The sequence below is a fragment of the Blennius ocellaris genome (assembly GCF_963422515.1).
Source record: "Blennius ocellaris genome assembly, contig: SCAFFOLD_353, whole genome shotgun sequence".
In the NCBI taxonomy this organism is placed as follows: domain Eukaryota; kingdom Metazoa; phylum Chordata; class Actinopteri; order Blenniiformes; family Blenniidae; genus Blennius; species Blennius ocellaris.
Window position 1 is genome coordinate 1,468 of NW_027661956.1, and position 18,533 is coordinate 20,000.

The 18,533-nt window shown below is 54.4% G+C and overlaps 2 protein-coding genes across 2 annotated transcripts in view; one reads left to right on the top strand and one right to left on the bottom strand.

Annotated features, from left to right (window-relative positions):
* Positions 1–358: 358 nt before the first annotated feature.
* rps27a (ribosomal protein S27a) lies at positions 359–3,089 on the bottom strand. The gene is made up of 6 exons (XM_080521991.1): positions 3,050–3,089; positions 2,864–2,928; positions 2,483–2,537; positions 842–927; positions 618–749; positions 359–533 (listed from the first exon to the last, which is right to left on the bottom strand). The coding sequence occupies exons 2-6, from the start codon at positions 2,909–2,911 to the stop codon at positions 384–386; spliced, it is 471 nt and encodes a 156-aa protein (XP_080378117.1). The 5' UTR covers positions 2,912–2,928; positions 3,050–3,089; the 3' UTR covers positions 359–383.
* Positions 3,090–3,991: 902 nt separating this feature from the next.
* Positions 3,992–18,533, top strand: part of LOC308148526 (uncharacterized protein) — a gene marked incomplete at both ends in the record, with an annotated part of 15,539 nt that continues 997 nt past the window's right edge. Inside the window, 11 exon segments of the mRNA XM_080521990.1 lie at positions 3,992–3,998; positions 5,040–5,193; positions 6,612–6,769; positions 6,865–6,968; positions 7,062–7,316; positions 8,441–8,935; positions 8,938–9,154; positions 14,341–14,394; positions 15,604–17,156; positions 17,158–17,383; positions 17,677–17,717. Of these exon segments, the coding sequence (XP_080378116.1) occupies positions 3,992–3,998; positions 5,040–5,193; positions 6,612–6,769; positions 6,865–6,968; positions 7,062–7,316; positions 8,441–8,935; positions 8,938–9,154; positions 14,341–14,394; positions 15,604–17,156; positions 17,158–17,383; positions 17,677–17,717 (3,264 nt within the window).

Sequence of the window (18,533 nt, forward strand, 5' to 3'; positions counted from 1 at the left end):
TATTTTACTTTGACACGTTTTTCACTTTAGACCCCCCCTTCTCTCCCCCCCGGTATATTTTACACACTTTATTTTAACAATACTTAGAATAAGTCAGTTCCTCCCCGTTAGACCGACACCCTGGGGGTTTGTCACATTTTGTTCTACATCTCCACAATTTACCCCCTGCAGATTTATATACACCAGGTTCTCTTTTACACGTTTTAGTGAGACGTTCCACCTACGCTTCACTCTACATGTTGATCATTTCAACCTTCAGTGAGGAAAAACCTCAGGATCCAACCGTTCACTGAGGTTCTGAGCAACACGAGCAGATCACTTGACGTCCAGCAGGACAGAGAGAGAGACGGAGACGGGCCGCAGTTTGGACTGAACTTTATTGTCTACTTGTCCTCGGGCTTGTTGAAGCAGTAGGTGAGGCAGCACTTCCCGCAGTAGTGCCGGTCGAAGTGACTCGCCATGAAGACGCCGGCGCCGCACTCGTCAGCCGGACACTCGCGCCTCAGCCGGTGGATCTTTCCGTTCTCGTCCACCTGGGGGGACGGGGGACAGTTTGGACACTCAGTCTCCACTCTGAAGGCGTTTTAGTGTGAAGGCCGGCGGTTGGTCCTCCTTACCTTGTAGTACTTGAGCACGGCGAGCTTGACCTTCTTCCTCTTGTGCTTGTTCTTCTTGGGGGTGGTGTACGACTTCTTCTTCCTCTTCTTGGCGCCGCCGCGCAGCCTCAGCACCAAGTGGAGGGTCGACTCCTGCAGACCGGGACGGGGGGGGGGTCAGACCCGGGTCCCTCTCGCTATGCCAGCCAGCCCCTCGGGAGGGGGGGGGGGGGGGGGACACTCACCTTCTGGATGTTGTAGTCGGACAGCGTGCGTCCGTCCTCCAGCTGCTTCCCGGCGAAGATCAGCCTCTGCTGGTCCGGAGGGATTCCTGCAACACACCGACACTTTAACCTCCTGGTTCAGGGTGGAGAACCTCCACCTCGTCACGTCTGGTTCAGGGTGGAGAACCTCCACCTCGTCACGAGTTCACGTCTGGTTTAGGGTGGAGAACCTCCACCTTGTCACAAGTTCACGTCTGGTTCAGGGTGGAGAACCTCCACCTTGTCACAAGTTCACGTCTGGTTTAGGGTGGAGAACCTCCACCTCGTCACAAGTTCACGTCTGGTTCAGGGTGGAGAACCTCCACCTTGTCACGAGCTCACGTCTGGTTCAGGGTGGAGAACCTCCACCTCGTCACGTCTGGTTCAGGGTGGAGAACCTCCACCTCGTCACGTCTGGTTCAGGGTGGAGAACCTCCACCTCGTCACGTCTGGTTCAGGGTGGAGAACCTCCACCTCGTCACGTCTGATTCAGGGGGGAGAACCTCCACCTCGTCACGTCTGATTCAGGGTGGAGAACCTCCACCTCGTCACGTCTGGTTCAGGGTGGAGAACCTCCACCTCGTCACGAGCTCACGTCTGGTTTAGGGTGGAGAACCTCCACATTGTCACAAGTTCACGTCTGGTTTAGGGTGGAGAACCTCCACCTTGTCACAAGTTCACGTCTGGTTCAGGGTGGAGAACCTCCACCTTGTCACAAGTTCACGTCTGGTTCAGGGTGGAGAACCTCCACCTCGTCACAAGTTCACGTCTGGTTCAGGGTGGAGAACCTCCACCTTGTCACGAGCTCACGTCTGGTTTAGGGTGGAGAACCTCCACCTCGTCACGAGCTCACGTCTGGTTCAGGGTGGAGAACCTCCACCTCGTCACCAGCTCACATCTGGTTCAGGGTGGAGAACCTCCACCTTGTCACGAGCTCACATCTGGTTCAGGGTGGAGAACCTCCACCTTGTCACGAGCTCACATCTGGTTCAGGGTGGAGAACCTCCACCTTGTCACGAGCTCACGTCTGGTTCAGGGTGGAGAACCTCCACCTTGTCACGAGCTCACGTCTGGTTCAGGGTGGAGAACCTCCACCTCGTCACGAGCTCATGTCTGGTTTAGGGTGGAGAACCTCCACCTCGTCACAAGCTCACATCAGGTTTAGGGTGGAGAACCTCCACCTTGTCACGAGCTCACATCCGGTTTAGGGTGGAGAACCTCCACCTTGTCACGAGCTCACGTCAGGTTTAGGGAGGAAACTAAGATTCAGGAGTGGACGGATGTCCTCAAATTCACCTTCAGGAGAAGCGAGTGTCAAACCCAAGTCCATACTGGTATGTTTTTTTACTATAGTATGTCTATTGTACTTATCCTACACTTTGCCCCCTTTATTCTTGCACAGTATTTTAGGAACCTTATTATATAGATCAGGGATTTGTATACAAATTATCTCGGGTACTTTAGTTTTATCGTCGACCCTGCATCCAAATTTCGTCCCGCAGTACATCTGACGTAAGTTGACAGCTCATCCAAGTAAAGAACATTAGATGAGTATTAACGTCTAGTTATATGTGCAGGAACGTGAACCTGTTAATGTGAATAGAATTAAAACATTAAACTCACCCTCTTTGTCCTGGATCTTAGCCTTGACATTCTCGATAGTGTCTGAAGGCTCGACCTGAAAGGGATTAACGGCTTTAATTCACCTCGGAAAACATAAAAAACAACTTTAATCAACACATGGGGTAGATAAATCGCACTTTAATCAGACATGAGGCGTTCAGAGACACGTGTTTACGGTGCGGACGGTTAGCTTAGCCACTTAGCCGCCTCGCTGCAGTCTGAACCGGCGTCCCGCTGCCACTACAGACCAACACGTTCCACGTTACGTGGACGTTAGTAACGCAGTAAAAGCTGCTCCAGGTGGCAGAGTTTTAATTCAAATGGTATAATGTCCAGTTTCCCCCCCGCGGACCCTGAACGCCTCGCCGCTCCGCCACCCACCTCGAGGGTTATGGTTTTCCCCGTGAGGGTTTTCACGAAAATCTGCATCCTGGCGTCGGATCCACCTGCGGAGAAACGTTCGGGGAACCAGTTAGACTCCCCTCCGGGCTGAATCACCGGCGCGCGGCGGGATTTTTGTGCGGGTTTGTGTGTGAAAAAACGATCATTTCTCGGAGCGGTTCTCACCAGCGGGCAGCTCTAATGGCGGATCCTGAGAAGAGGGCTTTCCGGGGGAGACACGGGGTTTTCAGCCCGCCGTCTCAGGGGCTGAGGGGGCCGCCGAGGTGCCTGATCAGAATCCAACACATTAATATCGGTCCGTCTCTCTCGGGGGTCATTCTTTTATTTATTTATTATAAATGATTAATAATATAGTTCCTTTTTTATTTCTACATTGTTTTCATTTCCATTATTGTTTTATTTAACGGCATTTAAATTATTTTGTGGCGCATGCGTCGTTATGGAGACCATTCTCTGTCTCAATCGCTTTTTAAACGAGCTAAAAGTATCTTGTAAAAAAAAAAAAAACATACAAACTCATTCGGTAACATCTATTTTTCAAATGACGATTTCAAATTAAAACGGGTTTTTTTTAAGCATATCTTTATTATTTTTAATATTCATACAACAATACAGCAACCAACAATTTTAACAATTTAAAATTATAGCATTTAATAGCAAATTAAAACATTTTAAGGCAGAAGAGTTTGTTAGATAAGAAGTAACGAACTACATTTCCCAGATCGCCTTTCGCGGTAACCATGGAAACAGAGGTATCCACACGAGGAGAGCCGAAAACACGGAGGTCCGAGACAGACAGATAAGGTATATTATATTATTGATAATAAAAGAGGATGGGGGATCAAATGAAGAGCAACAGTTTCACCTCGGGGGAGGAACGTCTTGTTCCTGACCAGGATTTTCCTCAGTTTCTACACGAGTACATTAAAAAGGAGCAAAAACACCTGCAGTGTCAGGAAGGAGGTCCCAGTCACGTCCGGTACGTCACCGACGGGTCCGTGTTCAACAAGGTAAACACAGAGCGACAAGTAAAGTAAATCCGCAAAGTAATTGGTGTTTAAATAGAAGCATGTGTGTGATATAAACACTGACAACAGTTACTGCACAATGGAGGGTAACTGAGTAATGTTGATCCTCGGAGCTGCATCCAGAATCTGCTGTGTCTGTGTGAGCTGGACTGGCTCCGCCCACACACACACCCATCTATGGGCAGAGGAGGAAGCACTTCCTCTCGTGGCGCCATGTGCCAGAGCAGAGCTGCCTGATTGTGGGAGGAGTCAAAGGGGGGAGGAGCCTACCTTGATTATGATTGGCTGAACCCCTGATGACACTATATAGGGTTTGATTTCTGATTGGCTGCTTGGAGCAACACACTTTTTAAAAGAGAGAGAGAGGGAGAGAGAGAGAGAGGACACACTTTCTTCACTTCTGGAAGTTGTTCCAGGTATAAAGACGGTTGAGTTAGAGGAGGAAGATGCTCTATAATCTGATGTTAGAGGAGGAAGATGCTCTATAATCTGGGTTAGAGGAAGAAGATGCTCTATTATCTGGATTAGAGGAAGAAGATGCTCTATAATCTGGATTAGAGGAGGGAGATGCTCTATAATCTGATGTTAAAGGAGGAAGATGCTCTATAATCTGATGTTAGAGGGGGAAGATGCTCTATAATCTGATGTTAGAGGAGGAAGATGCTCTATAATCTGATGTTAGAGGAGGAAGATGCTCTATAATCTGAATTAGAGGAAGAAGATGCTCTATAATCTGGATTAGAGGAAGAAGATGCTCTATAATCTGGATTGGAGGAGGAATATGCTCTATAATCTGATGTTAGAGGAGGAAGATGCTCTATAATCTGATGTCAGAGGAGGAATATGCTCTATAATCTGATGTTAGAGGAGGAAGATGCTCTATAATCTGATGTTAGAGGAGGAATATGCTCTATAATCTGATGTTAGAGGGGGAAAATGCTCTATAATCTGGATTAGTTGAAGAAGATGCTCTATAATCTGGATTAGAGGAGGAAGATGCTCTATAATCTGATGTTAGAGGAGGAAGATGCTCTATGATCTGATGTTAAAGGAGGAAGATGCTCTATAATCTGGATGGTGGTAGATGAGTGTGTTAGTGACGGGGTGTGTCTCCCCGTGTCTCTCAGGTGTGATGGAGGAGGTGATGGAGGACGGCTCCTCTCCAGACGTTTGGCTCCAGGTGGCGTCGCTCAGTGACGACCTGAGGCGGAGCGTCGCCTCCGTCCTGTGGCGGCGGAGCGGCATGGCGGCCGTCAACCCCGACATGGAGCACGTGTTCCTGTGAACACACACACACACACACACGCACACACGCACACACACACACACACACACACACACACACACACACACACACACAATGAGTGTGACTCCAGGAATGAACATCTGTTGTGTTGATGTTTCCACGGATTAAAGGTGATTGTTGTTCATTTGGTGGAAAATATTTCTCTGCTGTGTGTGTGTGTGTGTGTGTGTGTGTGTGTGTGTGTGTGTGTGTGTGTGTGTGTGTGTGTGTGTGTGTGTGTGTGTGTGTGTTATAAATACTCAGGCTCAGTAGAGAAAATATAAAATGCCGTGTCATCCTCAGCAGACTGACACTGTTTTTGTAACGTTTATTTTTTGCGATGTGATGATGTCATCACGTGATGTCATCACGTGATGATGTCATGGCGTGTTGATGTCACCATGTATTCAATGAAATGAATGAAAATCTTATTTTAACCATTGTTTGTTCATGTTAGTGTGTGTGTGTGTGTGTGTGTGTGTGTGTGTGTGTGTGTGTGTGTGTGTGTGTGTGTGTGTGTGTGTGTGTGTGTGTGTGTGTTCACTCACCCTCCACCACACCTCCATACTGTAAACAGTTCACTGTTGCCAGGCAACGTCCTCTGAGCAACTAAAGATAACCGAGTGTGTCAAGTCACACTCACACACACACACACACACACACACACACACACACACACACACACCCAGACATCGTTTTCAGCGTTGTTTTGTAAACTGGACCTTAAAAGCTGCTGACTCATCTTTTTATCAACATTTGTCATCACATTTCTCCAGAGCTCATTAAAGGTTAATAATCAATACGCCCCCCCCTCCCCCTCCCCCCCCCCCCCCCCCCCCCCAGCTTGAACTACTGCCAGGCGTATATGTTCATGTTATATATAGAATGGTCTGTCATCACTCCATGTGTAACGGGACATGAGGCGTCGTCACGGCGACTCGTTTCCTCTTTACTACACTTCAGTCCTCTACCCCTCTGGTCCTCTACCCCTCTGGGTCCAGTCCTCTACCCCTCTGGTCCTCTACCCCTCTGGTCCTCTACCCCTCTGGTCCTCTACCCCTCTGGGTCCAGTCCTCTACCCCTCTGGTCCTCTACCCCTCAGGTCCTCTACCCCTCAGGTCCTCTACCCCTCTGGTCCTCTACCCCTCAGGTCCTCTACCCCTCAGGTCCTCTACCCCTCTGGGTCCAGTCCTCTACCCCTCTGGTCCTCTACCCCTCTGGGTCCAGTCCTCTACCCCTCTGGTCCTCTACCCCTCTGGTCCTCTACCCCTCAGGTCCTCTACCCCTCTGGTCCTCTACCCCTCTGGTCCTCTACCCCTCTGGGTCCAGTCCTCTACCCCTCTGGTCCTCTACCCCTCTGGGTCCAGTCCTCTACCCCTCTGGTCCTCTACCCCTCTGGTCCTCTACCCCTCAGGTCCTCTACCCCTCTGGTCCTCTACCCCTCTGGTCCTCTACCCCTCTGGATCCAGTCCTCTACCCCTCTGGTCCTCTACCCCTCAGGTCCTCTACCCCTCAGGTCCTCTATCCCTCTGGTCCTCTACCCCTCTACCCCTCAGGTCCTCTACCCCTCAGGTCCTCTACCCCTCTGGTCCTCTACCCCTCTACCCCTCTGGTCCTCTACCCCTCAGGTCCTCTACCCCTCTGGTCCTCTACCCCCCTGGGTCCAGTCCTCTACCCCTCTACCCCTCTGGTCCTCTACCCCTCTACCCCTCTGGTCCTCTACCCCTCTACCCCTCAGGTCCTCTACCCCTCTGGTCCTCTACCCCCCTGGGTCCAGTCCTCTACCCCTCTACCCCTCTGGTCCTCTACCCCTCTACCCCTCAGGTCCTCTACCCCTCTTGTCCTCTACCCCTCTACCCCTCAGGTCCTCTACCCCTCTACCCCTCAGGTCCTCTACCCTCTACCCCTCAGGTCCTCTACCCCTCTTGTCCTCTACCCCTCTACCCCTCAGGTCCTCTACCCCTCTACCCCTCAGGTCCTCTACCCCTCTACCCCTCAGGTCCTCTACCCCTCTTGTCCTCTACCCCTCAGGTCCTCTACCCCTCTTGTCCTCTACCCCTCTACCCCTCAGGTCCTCTACCCCTCTACCCCTCAGGTCCTCTACCCCTCTACCCCTCAGGTCCTCTACCCCTCTGGTCCTCTACCCCTCAGGTCCTCTACCCCTCTGGGTCCAGTCCTCTACCCCTCTGGTCCTCTCTGGTGAAACTGAGTCAGGAGGAGTTGAGAGGAGCAGCAGGAGGAGCAGCAGGAGTTGAGAGGAGCAGCAGGAGCAACAGGTGGAGTTGAGAGGAGCAGCAGGAGCAACAGGTGGAGTTGAGAGGAGCAGCAGGAGGAGCAACAGGAGGAGCAGCAGGAGGAGCAACAGGTGGAGTTGAGAGGAGCAACCGGAGGAGCAGGAGGAGCAGGAGGAGTCAGATGTAGCAGCAGGAGGAGTCAGGTGTAGCAGCAGGAGGAGCAGGAGGATCAGGAGGAGTCAGGTGTAGCAGCAGGAGGAGTCAGGTGTACCAGCAGGAGGAGCAGGAGGAGTCAGGTGTAGCAGCAGGAGGAGCAGGAGGAGTCAGGTGTAGCAGCAGGAGGAGCAGGAGGAGTTAGGTGGAGCAGCAGGAGGAGCAGCAGGAGTCAGGTGGAGGAGCAGGAGGAGCAGCAGGAGGAGCAGGAGGAGTTAGGTGCAGCAGCAGGAGTCAGGTGGAGGAGCAGGAGGAGCAGGGGGAGCAGGAGGAGTCAGGTGGAGGAGCAGGAGGAGCAGGAGGAGTTAGGTGCAGCAGCAGGAGGAGTCAGGTGGAGGAGCAGGAGGAGCAGGGGGAGCAGGATGAGTCAGGTGGAGCAGCAGGAGGAGCAGGAGGAGTCAGGTGGAGGAGCAGGAGGAGCAGGGGGAGCAGGATGAGTCAGGTGGAGCAGCAGGAGGAGCAGCACCTCCTCCCTGCAGGTTACGTAACCCCGCCCTCCTGAACTCTCGTTACGTCACAGCTCCTCGGGACTCCCTGAACTTTTCGTCGGCTCCTCCCCGAGCCTCGTCCTGGCCCCGCCCATCGCGCGCTCCCCTGCGCCCTGATTGGCCGAGACCCGCGTCACTCGTGGGTCAGACGGCAGGTCATTGGCCCGCGGCCCCCCCGCCCCCTCCCCCCTCGTTCCCCCCCACAGATCAACTTCTGCCGGGCCTCGAGGACTCGGGTTCGACTCTGAGAGACTGTCGCGCGGCGCTCGAGCCTCTCGTCCCGGTGTCAGCAGGTCCCCTAACCGGAGCCCCCCCCCGCCCCCCCCCGGAGCCCCCCCACCCCGGCCGTCCCGGAGCAGCAGGAGCCCCGAAGAAACTTTGTGAACAAAGTGCAGAAAGTGAAGCAACATGGCAGACAGCGAGGAGCTCTGGTGTCCTCCAGCGGCCCGCCGCGACACTACCGGCCCGAACCCGAACCCGAACCCGAACCCGAGCTGGAGGCGGAGGCGGAGGCCGAGGCGCTGCCCGAACCGGCCCCGGCCCCGGCCCCGGCCCCGGCCCCGGCCCCGGCCCCGGCCCCGGAGCCCCAGACCCGGCCAGACCTCTTCAGCGTGGACGACATCGTGGACCTGGTCGGCGGCGCTCAGGACGCCCTGGAGCGGCACATCGCCGAGGACAGCGCGGGGCCGGAGGAGCCGGACCGGAGCCCGGAGCCCGAACCCGAACCCGAGCCTGAACCCGAACCCGAGGTCCCGGACACCACCACCTCCACCTCCACCTCCACCTCCACCTCCAGCTTCTCCTTTGTCCGGAGGAGCCCGTCCCGGTCGCACCCAGAGCCGAGCCGGAGAGCACGCAGATCGTCCCCGCGGCCCCCGAGAGCGACGCCGCCCTCCCCGCGGCTGAGCCCCGGAGAGCAGCGCCAGCCCCCGCTCCGCCCGCACCGCCCGCACCGCCCGCAGAGCAGCAGCGCGCCGCGACGGAGGAGGAAGAAGAAGAAGAAGCACCGGCTGCAGCGTCCTGTGAGTACCGAACCCCCAACCCCCCCGAACCCCGAACCCCCAAACCCCCAACCCCCGGTCCTCCGGTACCACCGGAACCACCGAGAAACACCTTTATTTCACGTTCTGTGTGTGTGTGTGTGTGTGTGTGTGTGTGTGTGTGTGTGTGTGTGTGTGTGTGTGTGTGTGTGTGTGTGTGTTCACATTCACACCTAAATAACCACAATAACCGTTCATCTTAGTTTCCGGTCTTGTGGCCCCCCCGGTCCCGGTCCCGGTCCCGGTCCCGGTCCTCCACCCCGGGGGTCCTTGCGGACCGTCCCCGGTTGGAGTCTCTCCTCCCCGGCTGGAGGTAGCGTGGTTAGCCGGTGATGCTCCCCGGTCCCCCCCCCTCCCTCCCCACTCCCCCCCGGTACCTGGACCGGTGGACCCGCTCCAGCACTGGACGTGAAGCGGGTCCGGGTGTCTCGCGGGGGACCGTGCGGGTCCGGGCCGGTCCAGCCGGAGCGGATTAGCGGGATGCGGCCCACCTGTTAGCGGCGGCCGGGCCGGGCCGGGGCGGGGAGCGACGCCCCGGCAGACGTGTGGCACCGCCGGGGCTGCGGGCGGTTCGGGGGCCCGGGGGGGCTGGGGGGGCCGGGTCGGGGCCTGGGGGGGGGGGGGGGGGGGGGGGCGGCTCGGGGCGGCTCATGGCCGGGTTGCGGTCCATCTGCTCGGCGTCTGTCTGCGCTGCGTGCCCGCCACGGCTAACCGTGGTTCCATTATCGGACAGGCGTCTCGTCTGGATTATTAATCCAGGAGCTGGATCAGAGATCAGCCCCGGGTTTTTTTTTTAATCTGAGCCCTCAGAACCTGTTCTGACACACACTGAACGATCCGGACCGGGGGGACCGGGGGGACCGGGGGGGGGGGGGGGGGGGGGGGGGTTCGGTTGGCCTTGTCAGGTGGACCTGCTTGCCCAAAGGCACATAGCGACCCGTCGGCGTCACAGGCCGTGAAATGTACCGTGACAAAGAACGTGCCGGCCGCCGGGCCACGGTCCGGGCGGGACCGGGCGGGACCGGGCGGGACCGGGCCACGGTCCGGCCGGGACCGGCCCTGGAGCGGTGGCATGACAGGCATGCCCCTGTCCGATAATGGAAGCATGGCGCATTAGCAGTGGCTCGGTCACAACAAAGGAATCCGGTGTGGGTCTCCTCCCTGTCGCCCCCGCCCATTCCCCCCCTAACCCCCCCCCCCCGCCTGACCGTCTCCTGCCCCCCCACCCCCCCCCCCCCCCAGCTCCATGCTGCGGTTTACAGCCGGTGGTGTCAGCGTGGGCTCCGGAGAGCCTCCACCTCCCTGTCTCCACCCAAACCAACGCCCCAAACAGGCCAGCCTGGCTGCTGCTGCGGCCTCCTGCTCCCCCCCTCCCCTCCTGCTCCCTCCTCCTCCCCCCCTCCCCCCCTCCCCTCCCCTCCTGCTCCTCCTCCTCCTCCTCCTCAAGTGGCTGCTTCAGGTTTCTCTTGTGTTCCTGTGGTTCAGGTCTTTGGGTTCTGCTGGTTGTGGTTGGGCTGCAGGCCCCCTGGTCCTCCAGCAGGCAGGGTGGAGGGAGGAGGGGGGGAGGGGGGGGGGGGTGGAGGTTTGTCTCTCCTGCAGGCGGTTCTGACCCGTCAGGGTCCAGACACCCGGAGGTTCGGTTCAGCCCTGATGAAGACCAGAACCTCCGGACTGCATGAGGTGGATTCATGACACGGCGCCCTTAGCATTAGCATTAACTTCTGATGCTAACACGGTGCTTGTACGAAGAGGTTAGCTTTAGCCCCTCGTGCTAGCACGATAGCGTTAGCATTGGAGCTGCTCGCCTCGATTTACCTGCTAATTCATGTTGAAACGTTTCATTCAGTCGCTAACTCGCGTCGGAAAGTTAGCCTGCTCTTGTTGATGCTTCTAGAAGTTAGCGGCATTCCTTCTGTTAGCATTAGTCACTATGAAGTGTTAGCATTATGCCTTCTTTTTCACTTTGATAGCTTAGCATTAGCGCTAGCTCACCTCCATGTATTGACTGTTTGCTTTCGGTCGCTAATTTGCTTCAGTAAGTTGGTCTTAAATCATTAGCATTAATGCTACTAGGAAGCTTTTATATATTAGCATTGTAGCTATGATAGCATTTTGGGGCGTAAATGTGGGGTAGATTAAGAGTAAATATGGGGTAAATTAGGGGTATATGGGGGGTAGATTAGGGGTATATGGGGGTAGATTAGGGGTATATGGGGGTAGATTAGGGGTATATGGGGGTAGATTAGGGGTATATGGGGGTAGATTAGGGGTATATGGGGGGTAGATTAGGGGTATATGGGGGGTAGATTAGGGGTATATGGGGGGTAGATTAGGGGTATATGGGGGTAGATTAGGGGTATATGGGGGGTAGATTAGGGGTAGTTGTAGCTCACGTGCTGCAGTCATGAGGTTCCAACAGTGCGGCTCATTAATGATGTCATGTGTTCGACTGCATCTATTTATTTATTGGTTTGTTTCTATTTGACCAACTTTTCAATAAAAAAGCTACCTGACATGCTAGTTAGCATCGATATGAGCTAACGGCTATCATGATAGCGATGCTAACATGAGAAACACACTCGAGGTTAAAAACAAACAAAAAAAGACTTTAAGTATTCTGTCACCAAAAGCTGCAAATATTTACTTTTGTCACTTTTACTGTCAGGAAAGAAGTTTTAATAGCAGGAACTTGTTGTTTGAGTATCTTCAGAACGTCTCTTCTTAAATATCGCTAAAACCGCTTGAGTGTCATTTAACAACTAATCCATTCATTTATTTCACCTGTAGAACTTTAAACTACTTGTCGTCCTTCAGAAACGTTTCATTGCTTTTAGTCTTCAGTCTGGTCACATGACCTCTCTGAGAGCGTTAGCAGCAGCTTTAGCAGAGTGTTAGCAGCAGCTTTAGCAGAGCGTTAGCAGCAGCTTTACCAGAGTGTTAGCAGAGTGTTAGCAGAGTGTTAGCAGAGTGTTAGCAGCAGCTTTAGCAGAGCGTTAGCAGCAGCTTTAGCAGAGTGTTAGCAGCAGCTTTAGCAGAGTGTTAGCAGCAGCTTTAGCAGAGTGTTAGCAGAGCGTTATCAGAGTGTTAGCAGAGTGTTAGCAGAGTGTTAGCAGCAGCTTTAGCAGAGTGTTAGCAGAACGTTAGCAGAGTGTTAGCAGAGTGTTAGCAGAGTGTTAGCAGAGCTTTAGCAGAGTGTTAGCAGAGCGTTAGCAGCAGCTTTAGCAGAGTGTTAGCAGAGCGTTAGCAGTAGCGTTAGCAGAGCGTTGACGTGATTCATAACAGTTCAAGACTTTAGTGTGAAAAGGAACTTTAAAACAGGAAGTGGAATAAAGGATCCATTTGAGTGGAAACAACTATAATTAAAGTGGGGGGGGGGGGTTAGTGGGTGGGGGGGGGCTTTTCTTATCTTCTCAGTCCACAGTGAACCTCGTGCCTCTTCAGCCGTCACCCTGGTCTTATCTTCCCCCCCCGGCCGCCCCCCCCCCCCCCCCCCCCCCATGCTGTTTGTGTCTCACTTAATGAGTCAGAGCTGCTTCATCACAGACGTTTATGACGACGGAAGTTTCTAGAACCGAGGAAACGTCCAGGTTCCACAAGATCAAATAATTGTGAGCAGGCGGAGCTGCAACTGGTAGTTTCCTGTTCCAACTGGTAGTTTCCTGTTCCAACTGGTAGTTTCCTGTTCCAACTGGTAGTTTCCTGTTCCAACTGGTAGTTTCCTGTTCCAACTGGGTTACAACTGGTAGTTTCCTGTTCCAACTGGTAGTTTCCTGTTCCAACTGGGTTACAACTGGTAGTTTCCTGTTCCAACTGGTAGTTTCCTGTTCCAACTGGTAGTTTCCTGTTCCAACTGGTAGTTTCCTGTTACAACTGGGTTACAACTGGTAGTTTTCTGTTACAACTGGTAGTTTTCTGTTACAACTGATAGTTTCCTGTTACAACTGGTAGTTTCCTGTTACAACTGGTAGTTTCCTGTTAAAACTGGGTTACAACTGGTAGTTTTCTGTTCCAACTGGTAGTTTCCTGTTCCAACTGGTAGTTTCCTGTTACAACTGGTAGTTTCCTGTTAAAACTGGGTTACAACTGGTAGTTTTCTGTTACAACTGGTAGTTTTCTGTTACAACTGGTAGTTTTCTGTTACAACTGGTAGTTTCCTGTTACGACTGGTGGTTTTCTGTTACGACTGGTGGTTTTCTGTTACGACTGGTGGTTTCCTGTTACGACTGGTAGTTTCCTGTTACAACTGGTAGTTTTCTGTTACGACTGGTAGTTTCCTGTTACGACTGGTGGTTTTCTGTTACGACTGGTAGTTTCCTGTTACGACTGGTAGTTTTCTGTTACGACTGGTGGTTTTCTGTTACAACTGGTAGTTTTCTGTTACGACTGGTAGTTTTCTGTTACGACTGGTAGTTTTCTGTTACAACTGGTAGTTTTCTGTTACGACTGGTGGTTTTCTGTTACGACTGGTGGTTTTCTGTTACGACTGGTAGTTTTCTGTTACGACTGGTAGTTTTCTGTTACGACTGGTAGTTTTCTGTTACGACTGGTGGTTTTCTGTTACGACTGGTGGTTTTCTGTTACGACTGGTAGTTTTCTGTTACGACTGGTAGTTTTCTGTTACGACTGGTGGTTTTCTGTTACGACTGGTGGTTTTCTGTTACGACTGGTGGTTTTCTGTTACGACTGGTAGTTTTCTGTTACGACTGGTAGTTTTCTGTTACGACTGGTGGTTTTCTGTTACGACTGGTGGTTTTCTGTTACGACTGGTAGTTTTCTGTTACGACTGGTGGTTTTCTGTTACGACTGGTAGTTTTCTGTTACGACTGGTAGTTTTCTGTTACAACTGGTAGTTTTCTGTTACGACTGGTAGTTTTCTGTTACGACTGGTGGACAAATGGAGAAGAAGTTTATCATTTAAAATGTCAAACTGATCAATGGGATGTTTGTTATTTCTTTGTTTATTTATTTCAATGACAAATATATATTTTGTTTTAAAAGTTTGGATGACCTAAAACTCCTTCTGAACAAAAGAATTAAAACAAATTAAATAAAACAGACAGAAAATGTAAAGAACCAGCAGCAGGATGAGGGTTTGACTTGCAGTGCAGTGAGCTGCCAGCAGGGGGCGACAGCAGAACCTGATTCTCTCCATTCCTTCTCTCTTCCAGATGTTCCTTCTGCTTCTAAAGCTCACACTCAACCTCTGATGCAATTCCCTACAGGCAAGTCCTCTCTGCACCTCCTCCTCTGTCTCCTCTCTGCACCTCCTCCTCTGTCTCCTCTCTGCACCTCCTCCTCTGTCTCCTCTCTGCACCTCCTCCTCTGTCTCCTCTCTGCACCTCCGCCTCTGTCTCCTCTCTGCACCTCCTCCTCTGTCTCCTCTCTGTACCTCCTCCTCTTTCTCCTCTCTGCACCTCCTCTTTCTCCTCACCGCACCTCCTCCTCTGTCTCCTCTCTGTACCTCCTCCTCTTTCTCCTCTCTGCACCTCCTCTTTCTCCTCTCTGCACCTCCTCTTTCTCCTCTCTGCACCTCCTCCTCTGTCTCCTCTCTGCACCTCCTCCTCTTTCTGCTCTCTGCACCTCCTCTTTCTCCTCACTGCACCTCCTCCTCTGTCTCCTCTCTGTACCTCCTCCTCTGTCTCCTCTCTGTACCTCCTCCTCTTTCTCCTCTGCACCTCCTCCTCTGTCTCCTCTGCACCTCCTCCTCTTTCTCCTCTCTGCACCTCCTCTGTCTCCTCACTGCACCTCCTCCTCTTTCTCCTCTGCTCCTCCTCCTCTTTCTCCTCTCTGCACCTCCTCCTCTTTCTCCTCTCTGCACCTCCTCTGTCTCCTCACTGCACCTCCTCCTCTTTGTCCTCTGCTCCTCCTCCTCTTTCTCCTCTCTGCACCTCCTCCTCTTTCTCCTCTCTGCACCTCCTCCTGTTTGCTTTGAACTGTTTGTAAACTTCCTGTTGCATGTGAGACTGTCGGTGTGTGTGTAGTTTGTAGTTCACATAATGATTCTCAGTTTACACACACACACACACACACACACACACACACACACACACACACACACACACACACACACACACACACAGACTGACACTTTAACACTCAGCATGGTTAATTTGGCACCAGACCTGGGGGTAAAGCCTGACCCCCCCCCCCCCCCCCCCCCGGCCCGGGAGGGGGGGGGGGGGGGGGGGGGGGGGTCAGGTTCTGGGAGGTGGAACCTGTTCAACACCAGAACTGGTTCCTGATCCAGGTTTAGTCGTTGTGGGTTCTGGACCCAACAGCAGACTTGAAAGAAAAGAAAGGAACCAGGCCTGGTGAGCAGGTCCCCCCCCCCCGACCCCCCAGGTGTGGTGGGGGCGCTGTGAGGAATGGAGTGTGTCTTTGATATGTGCTGTCCCGCCCACCCCCCCCCCCCCCCCCCCTCTCTACTCAAGCACTTGGGCAGAAGGGTGACTCCCCTGCTCCCATCTCCCCCCTCTCCCCCCTCCACTCCCCCGACTCTCTGGAGGAGCTCTCCCTGACCGAGAGTCCCAACCAGCCCCCCACCTTCTCCTCCACCGGCCCCCCCGCCGCCCTGTCCAAGGAGGGTGTCCCCGGACCGGGCCGTGGTCAGAGTGAGGAGGACTTCCTGGACCCGCTAGCCGGTCCGTACCTGAGCCTGGGTAAGGACCCCGGTCCCCACAACCCGTGTGAAGACAGCGGCGTGTCCTTCTCGCCCGAAGAGAAGCCGATTGGCTCGGACAGGTCCTCCACCGGCCCCTCCCCCGTGACCCCCCAGGACTCTCACCTTGCCCCCTCTGACCCGACAGAGCGCTGGGAGTCCACGTTGCTAGCGTCTCAAGACAACGCCAAGGTCTCCATGGACCCCTTCGCCAAGGACGCGGCGGCCCCCGGCCCCGCCCGGTACGAGCCGGACCCCCCCGGAGACCGGTCCGACGAGGACGAGGACCTGCTGTGCGAGGCGGGGAGGAACAAGAACCCGTTCGAGGGCTTCTCCCCGCTGGCGGACAGCGGCTACTCCCACTTCGGGGAGCCTGACCACGGGGGGTCCAAGGTGTCGGGGAGTCCCACCCCGGACCTGGTCCAGTACGGCCAGACCGGGGAGTCCCAGGATGGTCCGCCGTCCTTCCTGGACCGGGACAAGGCCTTCGACGCCGGCAAGGCGCCCACCGATTCGCTCGTGCAGTCGGTGGGTCAGTTCTCTGGTCTGAAGGACGAAGAGGAGGAGGAGGAGGAGGAGGAAGAGGAGGAGGAGGAGGAGGAGGAGGAGGACGCTGCTCTGCCTCCGTCGCTCCCGGACATCCTGAAGTCTTCTCCTCTCAACCCGGAGAAGATGGACTCCGGGTCGTCGGAGGGCAGTCCGGAGGAGCAGAGCCCCGTCCTGGAGCGGCGGATGATGGAGTCGCCCAACCCCCCCATCAACCTGTCGGCCCACAACCCCTTCGCCTTCGACGCCAAGGTGTCGCTGCTGAAGGAGATGACGGAGGAGATGGAGGTGAAGGCGGCCGACCGGGGGAAGCCCGAGGAGGGGAGGAGCCTCGGCGCCTTCGACCTGGTGAAGGAGGCGGAGGAGACGCCGGCGGCCAAGGTGGAGGCGGAGCAGAGAGATTGGTTCTCCGCCCGCGACCCCCCCGGGAAGACCGAGGCGTTCGAGCCCCTGGACCTCCAGGGCAAGGCGGCCCAGGACTCGGACTCAGAGTCCCCGACGGCGGACTCCCTGTCCCCGGTTCTGGAGGCCATGGCCAAGAACCCCGCCAGCTTCCAGGTGGAGCCGGAGGAGAACCCCCAGAAGATGGAGGAGGAGGAGGAGGAGGAGGAGGAGGAGGAGCCGGAGGTGGCCGAGGAGGTGTCGGAGCACGAGGTCTCCTCCGAGGAGTTCGAGTTCATCGAGCGGCCCCCCCGCGGCGCCATCGACGAGTTCCTGGAGGCCCTGGACACGTCCAAGATGGCCTCCGCCCCTCCCCCGGAGACCCCCCCGGACCACCGCCACCACAAGGACGCCGTCCCCCCCTCCCCCGGCCGCCGGAGGGGAGCCCCAGGGGCCCGGCCCCCGCCTCCTCTTCCCCCAGGCCTCCCCCCAGAAGAGCAAGGCCGAGCTGGAGGAGCTGGACGTCCAGGAGCCCCCGCCCCAGCCCCCCCTCCCCCACACCGTCGCCCGGAGGAGCGCCGAGGGCGGCGAAGTCTTTAAGATGCCCAACCTCAACGTGGGAAAAGGTAAAGAAATAAACAGTCCTGGCATGGAAACCATCCTCCACCCCCCCCCACCTCCACCCCCCCCAGTTCTGACCAGACCCCCCCCCCATGTTCACCTCCATCTCCTTGGTTCTCCTCAGTTCTTCACCGTCACTGCTCAGTTCCTTCACTTGTTCCTGCATCGTCTCTTTCTTTTCTTCTCCATTTAACTTTCTTTCTTTTTTCCCTGCATCTTGTTTTCACCCCTCGTTTCTGCTCCATTGTGGTTTTGTTCTTCTGCATTGTGTTCCTCATGAGAACGTGTTCCTCACGAGAACGTTCTCCTCATTATCACTTTATCTCTGCTGTGAACGCGGTAAGTAAAGCATTTCTGATTTGAATTCCTAAAAAAAACACTGTAAAAAGTGCCAGTCGATCCATAAACAGAGTTGAAACGATCATTTATTAGTTTTTTTAAATATCGGGCGTCGTAAACCAACTGAACAGGCGACGGTTCTTTAAATTTGAAACCTTGTTGTTCTTTTTAAAAATGATTTATAAAATGTTTTGGTTAAAAAAAACGACAAACGTTAATCTAATGGAGGCGTATCGGAGGGAAAACAACTGTGTGGAAATGAAGTTGGTTGTAAAAGTGTCACGTGTCTGACAGGCGCCAGGGGGCGTGGCCTAACCCTGCAGCCAATAGGAAGGCTCCGAGGTTATAAGCCCCGCCTCCATGGACAAACTGTTCCTTCTGCAAAACTTGACTGAAACTCAGTCGAATGTGGAAGACGAGCACTTGATGACACACACACACACACACACACACACACACACACACACACACACACACACACACACACACACACACACACACACACACACACACACACACACACACGAGAAGCGTTGTGGTTCTGGACTCCCTCTGTTCTCTTCTTCTGCTGGATCACGTTTCGTTCTGGAAATAACCGGAGCTGCTGATGTGGAACCTGACGCTGCGGCAGCATTGATTTACAACACACACACACACACACACACACACACACACACACACACACACACACACACACACACACACACACACACACACACACTGCTAGCTGACTTCAGCGGCGAGGTGAATAACTGCTGAGTCATGGAATGCCAGCAGTTATTTAAAGGAGGAAACCTGAACCTGCTTTTAATGAGG